Source organism: Antechinus flavipes, chromosome 1 (assembly GCF_016432865.1).
Source record: "Antechinus flavipes isolate AdamAnt ecotype Samford, QLD, Australia chromosome 1, AdamAnt_v2, whole genome shotgun sequence".
Classification (NCBI taxonomy): domain Eukaryota; kingdom Metazoa; phylum Chordata; class Mammalia; order Dasyuromorphia; family Dasyuridae; genus Antechinus; species Antechinus flavipes.
Window position 1 is genome coordinate 198,354,490 of NC_067398.1, and position 12,586 is coordinate 198,367,075.

Genomic DNA, 12,586 nt, shown 5'->3' on the forward strand with positions numbered 1-12,586 from the left:
ATGACCCTTGATTCAGCAATGTCCCCAAAAAGATCATAAAAGAGGGAAAAAGACCCACGTGTGCAAAAATGTTTGTAGCAGCCCCTGTTTGTAGTGGCAAGGAATTGTCAAGTCAGTTGGAGAATAGCTGAATAAATTATGGCAAATTAAGTAATAAAAAGTTATTGTTCCATAAGAAACAATCAACAAGAAGTTTTCAGAAAACCTTGGAAAGACTTGTGAATTGATGTTTAGTAAAGTGAGTTGAACATCAACAAATATGTGATAATCAACTGTGATAGCCTTGGCTCTTCTCAACAATGCGGTATTTCAAAGCAATTCCAATAGACCTAGGATGGAAAATACCATCTGCACCCAGAGAGAGAACTATGGAGAATGAATATAGATCAAAGAAAATATAGTATTTTTCCCCTATTGTTGTTTTTGTTGTTTTTTCTTTCTCATGTTTTTGGGTTTTTTCCCCTCCATTTTGGTGTGATTTTTTTTTTTTTTTTTGCTTAACACAACAAATATGGAATATGTTTAAAAGAACTGCACATATTTAACAGATTACTTGAGGAGGAGGAAAAAAAATTTGGAAAATAAAATGTTGCTAATATGAATGTTGAAAATATATTTACATGTATTTGGAAAAATAAAACAGCAGTGAAAATTTTTTAAAAATTAAAATTAAAAATGTTAATATTTAATTCTTAAAACTATTTCTGGTATATAACCCAGAAAGAGAAAGAAAGAATAAAGAATTTGTTTAATATACCCTACTTCTATGTAAGATCTTTCATTATTTCACTTCTACTGTGGCACTATTTTAAAAATACACATTTGTATTTGTAATATATCTTTTTCTTGTGTTTCCTTGAAAAAATTATGTAGATTATATTTTAAGCTATTATGAAACTTTAAATTATTACTCAGTTTCAATCAATTGTTTTAATAGGCAAATATACCAAAAGTGAACTGTATGTATGCATTCATATATACATATACATCACCAGATATGGTACTATGCTTTCGTTAATTTGTTTTAAATATACCTTAATGAATTTTAGGACATATGAAAAAAAAATTAGTTTTGAAGAAAAAAAATTAATGTTAAGATTTTACTACCAATATAAAATACAAATTTGAATTGAATTTTTAAAAGTTAACACATTTAATTATTTACCTTGCCTATTAGTTCTCCCAATGTGACATCTTCATGACTAAGGACCCATTTCTTATCCTATAGAAAATAAAATAAAATAAAACAAAACACTCGTTTAACCCACTGAAGAATATTATTTCCTAGAATAGAAGGTATTTGAGTCGGGGGGGAAAAATCTAAGAAGGTATAACCTTAGGAGAGAATAAAACAGATTTAAGAAACATTGTTGCTCAATAGGATATTAAACTCTACCTTATGGTAAATTTTGATCAGTTGACTAAACAACGTGCTAAATAGCTTTACCATAATAAATGGCATACCTCCTAGCAAGCATAGGCTATGATAGGTCATAGTAAAGAGGCAGTGAGGTCAAAATGTAGCATGCAAAAGGGAAAGCAATATGAAATTGGTCTGAAAATACAAATGGAATTAGATTATAAAATGAGACTAGGGGTTTAACTTGAGGTTCAGAGTTCTAACCTGCAGTAGGCTAAGCAGATTGGTGTCTACCACCAGCATCAATATAGTAAGCACCCAGGAATAGAGGGAGGGATGGGCACCAAGTTTGAGAGTAGAACAGTATCAGGCTGGAAACAGCAGATCAAAACTGTGAAGTCTTTAAAAAAAATAGAGCAATAAAAGTAATCCCAGGGAAGATATTATATGTATGGTAGAGGTTAAGAAAAGAGGGAAAGGAGGGCCAGTAAAAATGATCTAAGTTTTCTAAATATGTTGAATTTGAAGTAACAGGAGGAGATCCAAATAGACTTTGTTCAACAGACGGCTGAGCAGGTACACAAGCTCAGAAGTTGAGAAAAGGTCAAAGATGGTAATATAATGTCGGTAGACACCCAAATAGGTATGATCAATGAAATTATTAAATGGATGATATTCTTGAAGGAGTCTGTAAAACCACAGATATCAAGAGGTCTGAGAACTGAACTTAGGAAGCACTCAACTTTACAAGTTTTATGAAAGAAAAGAAACAATAAAAGAAGCATAGAAATAGAGACATAAGAAGAAAAACAGAAAAGGCTAACACAATTAAATCAAAGAAGACTAATAAGAAAAAAAGCTTTGGATTTGGAAATCAGAAGATTTGGGGAAATACAACCCAGGTAAAAAGAACCACCTTACATTTCCTTTCTACAATACTCCAAATTCAACTTCTACTCAAAGGAACCTATCTAAAGCTTTTGGAGTAGTATACTTTATAGAATCTTTTTAGTGATGGTATTGCTACATTCAAAGGTATCCATTATACTACATTTCCTCCAGAATGTAGAAAATAAATATATCTTTTCTTTCTATCATCCAAAAATAAAAAGTCGGGTTTAAATTTTTTTTTAAATTAATACTTAAGGGAAGTAAAAAGGTGAAATAAAAACAAATGTATAGAGTTCAGAATAATTAAGTTATAAAACAAAGGAATGGTATCTATCTGATTATTATCTGACAAAAATCTAATTAAAGAAGATTAAGAAGAGAGTAGATGGAAGGACAAAGGACAAAAACCCACGACAATGAGTCCATAACAATAGGGACCTAAGACAGGAGGCAAAAGAAGCAACAATGTCAAATTAAATAAACTGTACAAATCCTTTGTACATTTGAAACACATTGAAAATTAATTTTGATTTAATAGGACATGATTTGATATTTTAAATACATATATATTACATAATTTTAAAATTATTTCTATATAATGTTTTAGCCAAGAAAAATGGATTATAGTTAATAATGGCATTATTTTAGCTATAGGTATGTAATAATTCTCAATTTAGAGCATATTTGTTGTTTATCACTTAATTATCTAAAAATATTGAGTTATGATTTACATGTTAAGCCTTTTAATTTTTGTTTTTGGTTGTTGTTTTGCGAGGCAATTGGGGTTATGTAACTTGCCCATGGTCACACAGTAGTAAGTGTTAAGGGTCTGAGGCTGAATTTGACCTTAGATCCTCCTGAGTCCATAATAAGTATTCTATTCGCTGTGCCATATGAGTTTGATCTTAGGAAAAGAACATATTTTGATATCTTTTTTCTTTTTTTCCAAACATACCTAACATTTTCTTCAATTACATTTCAAATATTTTTTATCTTAACCATTATATCATAATGGAGTTTACTAAAATGTTTATCAATCCTAGTATTTTAAATTTCTTATTTTATACATTCAAAATATAAAAATTACTTGGAAAATATGATAGCATTGGGCAGCTAGGTGACACAATGTAAAGAACACTGGAGCTGGAATCAGACAGACCTGAGTTCAAATCTGCCCTCAAACTTGACACTAGCTCTATGAACTTCTGTAAATCACTTAATCCTAATTAACTCAAGGAAAAAAAAAAAGGAAAAGAATATTTAGTATTATTAACTTTATAGAATAGGCATACAATAATTAGGATGTAAATGATTATGAAGCAGAAATGTGGCTCAATTTGCTATAACTTTTTAGTGCAGAAATGGAGCAAGTACTAGTTTCTACATTATTTAATCTGTTTATACACATTGTTATGTTTATACAGAGTGTCCCAAAAGTCTTAGTGCAATTTTAAGTCAATAAGACTTAAATGATATCAAAATACATTTCAGAGGGGAAAAATTGGTGGATAAGATAAAAAAAAACATATCCTTCTATACAGGGGTTCCTAAAGTATTCATGTGGTTTTAATCTATGATGGCTTTAAGCTGTGAAGGCTTTAAAATTGCAGTAAGACTTTTAGGACACTCTCTATAGCAAGTGTTCTTCCACTGATCAACCTTTTTCCCTCCTATGAAATGTCTAAAATTAATTTAAGAAAAAAATAATTTAAAGAACCAAATAATTATAATGTTGACTTAATTCAATGAACAAAAGGGACTTATTATTTGAACATTAATATAAGTATATTATGGAAATAGCCAAAAAAACACTGAAAAGCAATTAACATTTTAAATTTTTTGAAATTAAATCTTCAAAATTATCTCTGCCTATTGAAGTCATTCAAATTGGTGAATAATACAGGAAATAAGAGACATCTCCTTCGCTCACCAACTGAAGGGAAACTAATACCTTCAGCACTGGTTGCAGGTAACAAGTCACTAATTTGGTACACAGGAAGAAGACATACTATTTTTGTTTAGGAAGTCAATCTATTTTATCTAAACATCACTGAGAAGAATGTAGATAACTTCTACAATGTAACTTTAAAAGTCTTTGAAGCTATTTTTAATCTTTTTTTTAACTGAGAGAATTTTAAAAAATAAGTCAAGGTGATTAGAAGAATAGTACAAATTCCATTTAGATATCTATTCAGTTCTTCACAATAAAAACCCATCCAAAGAAAAAGTTTTTGATAATCCTCTTGAAGAGTATAACTTTTATTTCTATCTATCTGATCCACACTGAGGATTAAAATTAAAAGCATTTCTGTTTTATTTATTTTTAATTTGATCAGTTATGTAAGTAAATAAGAAAAGTGAATTAATCATGTCTTTTAAAACAAAATTTCATTTTTAAAAATTTTAATTTACAAAAAAATAAGAATCAAATGACTTGAATTCAGTCCTCACTTTTCCATTTATTAACAGCGTAACCCTTGAAAGTCCTTTAACTTCCCTTGACTCAGTTTCTTCATCTATTTAAAGAGATTAATATTTACATTACCACACAATTGTTTACAGTTAAAAAAATACCATGTAAAGGTAAGTTATTTTATAATATTTGTTTCAAAATAGTAATTATGACATACTTTCTTATAATGGAACTGTGAGAAACAATACAATGTAGGTCCACTGTGGATATTTAGTGAAGCAGCCTCAATTATTCCATGTGATTAAAAATCTATACCCACAAAGATAGCACTACATTATAGTTCTTTGATAATTTATTTTTTAAAAGCACAAAGTAAAATAATTACTTTAACTGACCCATCCTTCCCAAAGAGGTACCATAAAATGAATTTCTTCCTTTTTTTTTCCTGAGGCAATTGGGGTTAAGTGACTTGCCCAGGATCTAGGAAACGTTAAGTGTCAGAGGCCACATTTGAACTCAGATCCTCCTGACTTCAGGGCTGGTGTTCTATGTACTGCACCACCTAGCTCCCCCAATGAATGAATTTCTTAACAGTGACAGCATGATATTTTGGAGTTTTTATTTTTAAGCTTCCGATAAAATTAATAGCTGAATAAAATTTCACAATGTATAACATTATTAAAAACTGTAATCTTACCAGTATTTATATTGGAAAATAAATTCATATCTACTTTTACACAGAGATTTTCAGGAAGCCTGTTTCATTATACCAGCTTAGAACATTTGGTCCACTCAAGATTTCAATCCCACAACATTTTTAAGGCCAAAGGATTATTCAGAATTTGATCAGTTTCTCAATGCATTAATAAAATTTTTACAGTAGATAAGAATATGTAAGATGGATTGCTTTGTTGGAACACTTTAGAAACTTTCAGTAACTGAACAATTGTTAAAATGCTACATGCATTAATTTTGTATAATTCAAGAGTTATTTACAACCAAATATTTTCTATTTATTAAAGATTTAAAATAAATAATCATCTTTACAATATATCTTATCTACTTCATTTACCTCATCCTCTTTCAGCAATTCCTAATTGTTCTTATTTTTATTCATGCCATACATATACCCACCCACATCTTTTCCAAAGAAAAATACTTCTGTTTTCACTAGCAAAATATGAACTAGAAGTAGAAAATATTAATTAAACAAAAAGTCCTAGAAGAAGCATTTGTCCTACATTCACCAATGCTTATGGTTTTAGTTTTAGAACCTGTTTTGTATTAAAAATTATAGCCAACTATTCTGCAATTAGCATTATATAAGATTTCTTACAATGGATCAGACATTATATATCTATTCTCTTTCATATAAGCACACATACCTGTGTTTGTACAGGCTAGCTGAAAAGATATATGAGTCAAAATTTTCATCTTAAAGCTCTACTTTTCTTAGTCAAATTCCATGAAAAAGTTGTCTTATATTCTTGGCCTTTTCTTCTCTCATTTACACTTGAGCTCTTTACAATCTAACTTTAGACTTCATCTCTCAAATGAAATTGCTTTCTCCAAAGTGATATCTTAATTGCTAAGTCTGATGGATTTTTCTTAGTCCTAATCTTTATCCTATTTTTTTGCATTTGATATTATTGACTACCTTCTCCTTCTGGATATTGCCCCTAATCTCTGAGCTTTTGTGACACAACTTTCTATCTCTGAAACTTCTTCATACTCTACTTTGGTGGATCAACATCTAAAAATTACATAGCCGAAGTGTTAAGTGTTTTCCAAAATTTTCTCCTAGGTCTTCTCTTTTCTCTCCACATCCTCTCTTTGATAATCCCATCAACTCACTGGATATAAATTAACATTTACATGCAGATGATTCTTAATTATAAATCATTGGTCCTAGTATCTCCTTAGTTCTTTAGTTGACATCACCAGTTGCCCATTGTATATCTCAAATGGGGATTTTCAAGCCATATTTTTAATTCAACATATCTAAAATCAGAATTTACTATCTTTCTTTTCCCCTTAAATTTTCCTTATTCCAAACATTTTTTGTTCTATCAAAGGCACTACCATACTTCTAGTCTCTAATTTCATCATTATCCAGGATTCTTTACTATCACCCCACACCTCTAGTCAGTCCCCAGATCTTACTGATTCTTCTTTCACAACATCTTTCATGTCCTGCTTCTACTCTGAAATCACAATAATCACCTAAATTCAAACCCTTATTAAATCTCACCTAAATTACTGAAACAGATTCATAATTTATTTCCTACTTTCAAATTTCTCATTACTCCTATCCATCCTATACAATAATGTCAAATTTTCCTTAAACATACAACTGAACATTTTTCTTCCTTACTCAGTCAACTCCAGTGATTTCTTACTGACTTTAGGATCAAATGTAAAATGCCTCTAAAACCCTTAGGAATCAGATTTGAACCTGAATTTCTAATTTCACTGGAAATTACCCTTTCCACATTTTGTGATCCAGCCAATATGACTTTCTTTCTATTCTTTCCTCGCTAAACTTCACCAGAAGACTGGAAAACTCATAGGAAATTTATTTGAAAACTAGTTAAGCATCATGATATATGCTTAGTGTAATCATAGAAACATTAAATGATTTCACTAGGTGACAGTATGCAAACTGCTTAAGGATTGAATCTATGACAAAGTTTAGAAGGCAAGAAAAGAGAAGATAGTGAGTATCCTTGGATATATGAGGGTATCAAGAACATCCAGGGTTCTTGAAGTGGACCCTGGTCCAGAGAGTGAAGATCAACAGCAGTGACCAGTCAACAAACAATAATTAACAAAGGGAAAGCACTAGAAATAAGAGGATTTGAAAAAGAACTCCCATAGAAGGGGTTTTACCTGAGACTTAAAGGAAGCCGGGGGTAAAGATTGAAGAGAGAGAACTTAAAAGAACATATGAAGCCTAGAGTTGAGAGGTGGAATGTATCATTTATGGAACATGAGGGCCAATGTCACTGAAACAAAGACTACATAGTGAAGAAAAAAGTATAAGAAGACTAAAAAGGTAGGAGGGCACTAGGTTATGAAAGGCTTTGAATACCAGAAGATCTTTGTATTTTATTGTGAAGATGATATGAAATTACAGGAGTTTACTGAGCAAGAGGGTGACTGAATCTAGTAAATCATTCTGGTAATTGGAGAATGGAGTGGAATAGAGAAAAGACTGGAGGCAAAGAGACTTACCGGCAGGCTATTGCCATAGTCCAAGCATGAAATGATGAGGGCCTGCATTAGAGAGGTGATAGCGTCAAAAATAAAAAGTGGGTGTATTTGAGAGATGTCAAGAACATGAAACTGACATGTCTTGTCATCAAATTAAATATAGGGGGATAAGAGTGAGGAATCTATGATAACAATATGAGCCTGAGGGATTGGGAGGAAAGTATTAACCTGGAAAATAATACAGAAGTAAAGCAAAAGAAAGTCATTTGGGAAAAAAGATAAAGAGTTCTGTTTTAGTGACTTCAAATGTGGAGAAAGATGAGGAAAATAAGAAATATTTGGGAAAGAATGAAAGATGTAAAAAACTTAAAGATTACACAGAAGCTTCGTCTTTACATCATGAATTCTTTCTTAGGATACTGCCAGAATAATCCTACATCTTTGTATCAAGCCCTAGTCTCACTCCAGAAGTCCTGATTACCATACTATCTATTAAATACTATCAACTAGATGCCTCTTGGATATTTCACACTCAATGTGTCTAAAAGAGAAGCCAGTATCTTTCCATCAGAATCATCTGCTTAATTTTCCTATTTTGTCTGAGAGTACTTTCATTCACACAAATAATCAAATTCATGTTTTAGAGTCATCTTTGTTTCTTCCTTTTCCTTCACATATAAGCAAGAAGTCAAGTCCTGTGGATTCTATCTCTGTAATGTGTTATATCTACTGCCTCATCTCCACTCTAGTTTAGGTTCTCAACATCTTTCAATTTGACTACTAACATAGTCTCCTAAATGGTATCTCATCTTCCAGTCTCTTTAATCCATTCTGAAAAGAGTTAATGAACTGAAACATCTAAAACTAAAGGTCTGATTATGTTACTTCTCTCTCTCTTTTTTAATCTTTGTAATTATAGTGTTTAGTTCATTTTCATAGAGCCAGCTGTCAAAATGATAACGTTGGCTAATTTTACTCCATTATTCATTCAACTGGGATCTGACAACAAAAACGAGATCATCTTTGTTTGGCCACTATTAAAAATCTACATTTTTTTTAATTAAAGCTTTTTATTTTTCAAAACATATCTATGGACAATTCTTTAACATCAGCCCTTGCAAAAACCTTTTGTTCCAATTTTCCTTCCCTTGCCCCAGGCCCTACCCTAGATGGTGAGTTGTCCAATATATGTTAAACATGGTAGAAATCTATATGTTAAATCTAATGTATGCATACATATTTATACAATTATTGTGCTACACAAGAAAAATCAAATCAAACCAGTTTTTTTTTTTTTTTTAAAGAAGCAAAATAAAATGCAAGCAAGCAACAACAAAAAGAGTGAAAATGCTATGTTGTGAACTACATTCAGTCCCTACAGTCCTCTCTCTGGGTGTAGATGGCTTTCTTCATCATTGAACAACTGGAACTAGTTATGTTACTTCTCTTAAGAAGCTCTAGTGAGCTCCCTCTTTTTTCATGAAAATGGAAGCTCCTTTCTTTAGAGCTAAAAGAACTTCACAATTTGGCTCCAAATTACATTTCCAAGCTTATTCCATATTACTCTCCCTCATGTGTTCTATATACCAGACAAATTTATGTTTGCTGTCCCTATACTTGAAATTCCATCTTCTACTTCTAAACCTTTGCACAATAATCTGTTTCACTAACATCTGCCTCAATGTACCCACTTCTCAATTCTTTCATGTAGAAAATTTCTTTCTTCGAAATTCAGTTCAACTGCTATCTCCAAAAGAAAACCTACTGTGCAATTCCCTCAAACTGCTAAGATACTCTCTCCCAGAAATATCTTTTTAAAAAATTGAGCTTTATCAATCAAACAAATAATAAACACTTAATATGTATTTTGTTTCCAAATATGTATTGTTTCCAAACTATAAACTATAAACTCCTTGAAGGCAGGAACTGTATCTTTTTTGTTTTTGTATGCTCAGTGTCTATCACTGTGACTGGAATATTAGGCAATTAATAAACATTTACTGAATTAGTATGAAAAGTGATACAGTGGGAATGATAAATGTTAATATATTATCAAGGTTATACACAATATACAACTGATGAATAATGCATATATTAGGAAGAATACTCATGTAATATGAATTCTAGCAACAATTAGGAATATATATACTCCACAATATGTTATTTCAATGAATCTTGAAAATGGAGGTTCTAGATAAATTAATCACAGTATTTATCATACAAAATTTAAAATTTGTCATAAAGTTTATATTTATATCTGAGAACTGTATTTACTATATGAAAGGGAGACACATCAAACACTCTTGTTTTTTTTTAAAAATAGACCATACCTTAACAACAGGGTTCAGCAGGACTACACCTGATTTCTTAGTTATGACTTGCTTTGATGTATAATGAAAATCTATAAGTTGAGGAATGTTTGTAAATCCAGTTCCTTCAAACCGATATAGATTCTGGGAAAGAAAAAATTATATTTTAGAAAATTTAAAGTAAAAAAATTATAAGACAATCACAGAATTTCAGATTGAATAAGAACTTGAGAAATAAGCTATCATAACGCCCATGTATAGAAACTGCAATTTACAAAAATCAAACTGATCCAGGTAACATAACTAATAGTTGGCAAAGCTAGTACTACAAGTCTCCTACATAATCCTTTAGATTTAACAATGTAATAATGATATTGCAAGTTAATTGTCTAAGTTAGAAATATTTACTATATTAGCTATTTATGCCTTTCACTGAATACATCACAAACTTTTAATAAGTCAATACTTATTAGCTCACCTATTAACAGTTCTTCATTCCAAACTATTATATAAACAATCAATTAATAAGCAAATGTCCCAAATCAGGGGGAAGCTGAGACACTTTAACCTCCATTGTGCTTGTAGCATCAAAGAGGGAAGAATCAGAAATCAAATGACAAGTATCTATTTTTTTTAAAAGCTGAAACACTAAATTTCAAGAGGAAGAAAAATGATTAAAAACCCAAATTAATAGAGAGCATTCTAAAATTAGAAGGATTTTATCAAGGAGATTATAAATCTCTCTTAACAAATAATATCAATGAAAAGGTAAGTGAACTGATGCCTAATAGAATGTGGAATTCTATAGACTTCTCAGAGAGCAAGAAAGGAGAAATCCCAAAATATTTCAAAGAGAAATAAAATTCACAACAGAAATTAAGGATGAATATGGGTAAGAATATAGAGCTTTCAATGCAGACAAAAAAAATCATTATAAAAAAACCTGAATCCACAGCAAAGAGTTTTTGTAAAGAAATAAAATTGAAAATAATAGGTAGGAAAACCAGAAAAAAAAGCAAAATAATGTTAAAAGAAAACTCTCTCTACATGAACCAGACTCATTGTCCTTTAAAATGAAGATTCACAGGCACAACTTAATGCAATTCTAGGAAGAACATGACAAATGAAACACTTAAATATCACAATGTTGAAAAACTTCCCAGAACTTCTGAATATAGAAAACAAACTATAAATCAAGAGAATTCAAAGATTCTACGCTTTAAACTTATAGAATAATTAAATTTAACGATTCCAGTTTTACCAAATTCTGCAAAAAGCGAAAAGAAAAACTTTCAAATGTGAAGGAAAGAAAATCCAAAAGACATAAAAGTTTTCCATGACCACTAAAAAAGACAAAAGAACATGAAATAACAACACATTCTGAAAGTAAAATAGTTCTAGTTGTAAACCAAAATGATATATTCTGTAAAACTGTCTTAAACATCAACAACAAAAGGATATTCAACAAAAGATAGCCATTTGAGGTAATTCAGTCCCTTCCACCAAAAAAAAAAACAAAAAATAAATCAACCTAGATGTAAGCAGATTATTCAACTTGTAAACATCCCAAACGTAATCAGAAAGTAAATAAGTATAATTACCAAGGAAAGAATAAATAATAAAATAATAATGTTTACAATATTTTTAAAGAAAAAGACACATAGTCAAAAAGCATCAATAGCAAAAAGACTGTCAAAAGCAAAAAAAAAAAAAAAAAAAACACGAGATTGAGATGCAAGTGAAATATTAAAAAATTGGAGAGCAGAATTGAAATATTATTGATTAAAAGAGAATTTTAGCAGAAATGGCTCAAATGACTTTCTCTTGTTTTGAAAAAACTCCTCTACTGACTGCCTATATTATCTTATCAAGAAGAAAGTAGCAAGAGAACTGGAAAGGCAGAAGGAAGGAAGTAAAACTTTTAGGAAGAATAAAGATAGAGAATCTCAACTTAATTGAGAAAAGAAGTAATACTAAAGAATGCATTCATAGTGGAAGAGCTATATGTCAATGATGAGATATATCCTTCATAATCTATGATGAGTTAGTGCATTACGAAACCAGTTTTTCTAAGAATTAAGTGTAGACATGCTGTTCTGGAATAAAGGGATTAGAAGCAGCTATTATGAAATGTGAAAAACATGGAGCCAATGATAAGATGGTGAAAGAACTAGAAACAGAAACAAATGGGATCCAAGGACAATATCTACTAAAGGGCACTGTTTTGATCCATTACCTGCTTCACAAATAAACAGAAGATTGAAACACAAGAGTAAAAAGGGATAATATACAATCAATAATACAGAAATTGATAGTAAAGAAAATTAAATGAGTTTTTATTAAGCTATTATATTATTTAAATGAGTTTTCCATTAACTTCAGCAGCTTCTTAGCTTATTG

The 12,586-nt window shown here is 30.5% G+C and overlaps 1 protein-coding gene across 2 annotated transcripts in view; it reads right to left on the bottom strand.

Moving 5' to 3' along the window:
* Positions 1–12,586, bottom strand: part of FER (FER tyrosine kinase) — a 244,817-nt gene that overhangs the window by 114,609 nt on the left and 117,622 nt on the right. For both annotated transcript variants that reach the window (XM_051994832.1, XM_051994841.1), the window contains 2 exons: positions 10,208–10,330; positions 1,166–1,222 (listed from right to left, as the gene is read on the bottom strand). In XM_051994832.1, coding sequence (XP_051850792.1) covers positions 1,166–1,222; positions 10,208–10,330 — 180 coding nt within the window. The remainder of the gene's footprint in view (positions 1–1,165; positions 1,223–10,207; positions 10,331–12,586) is intronic.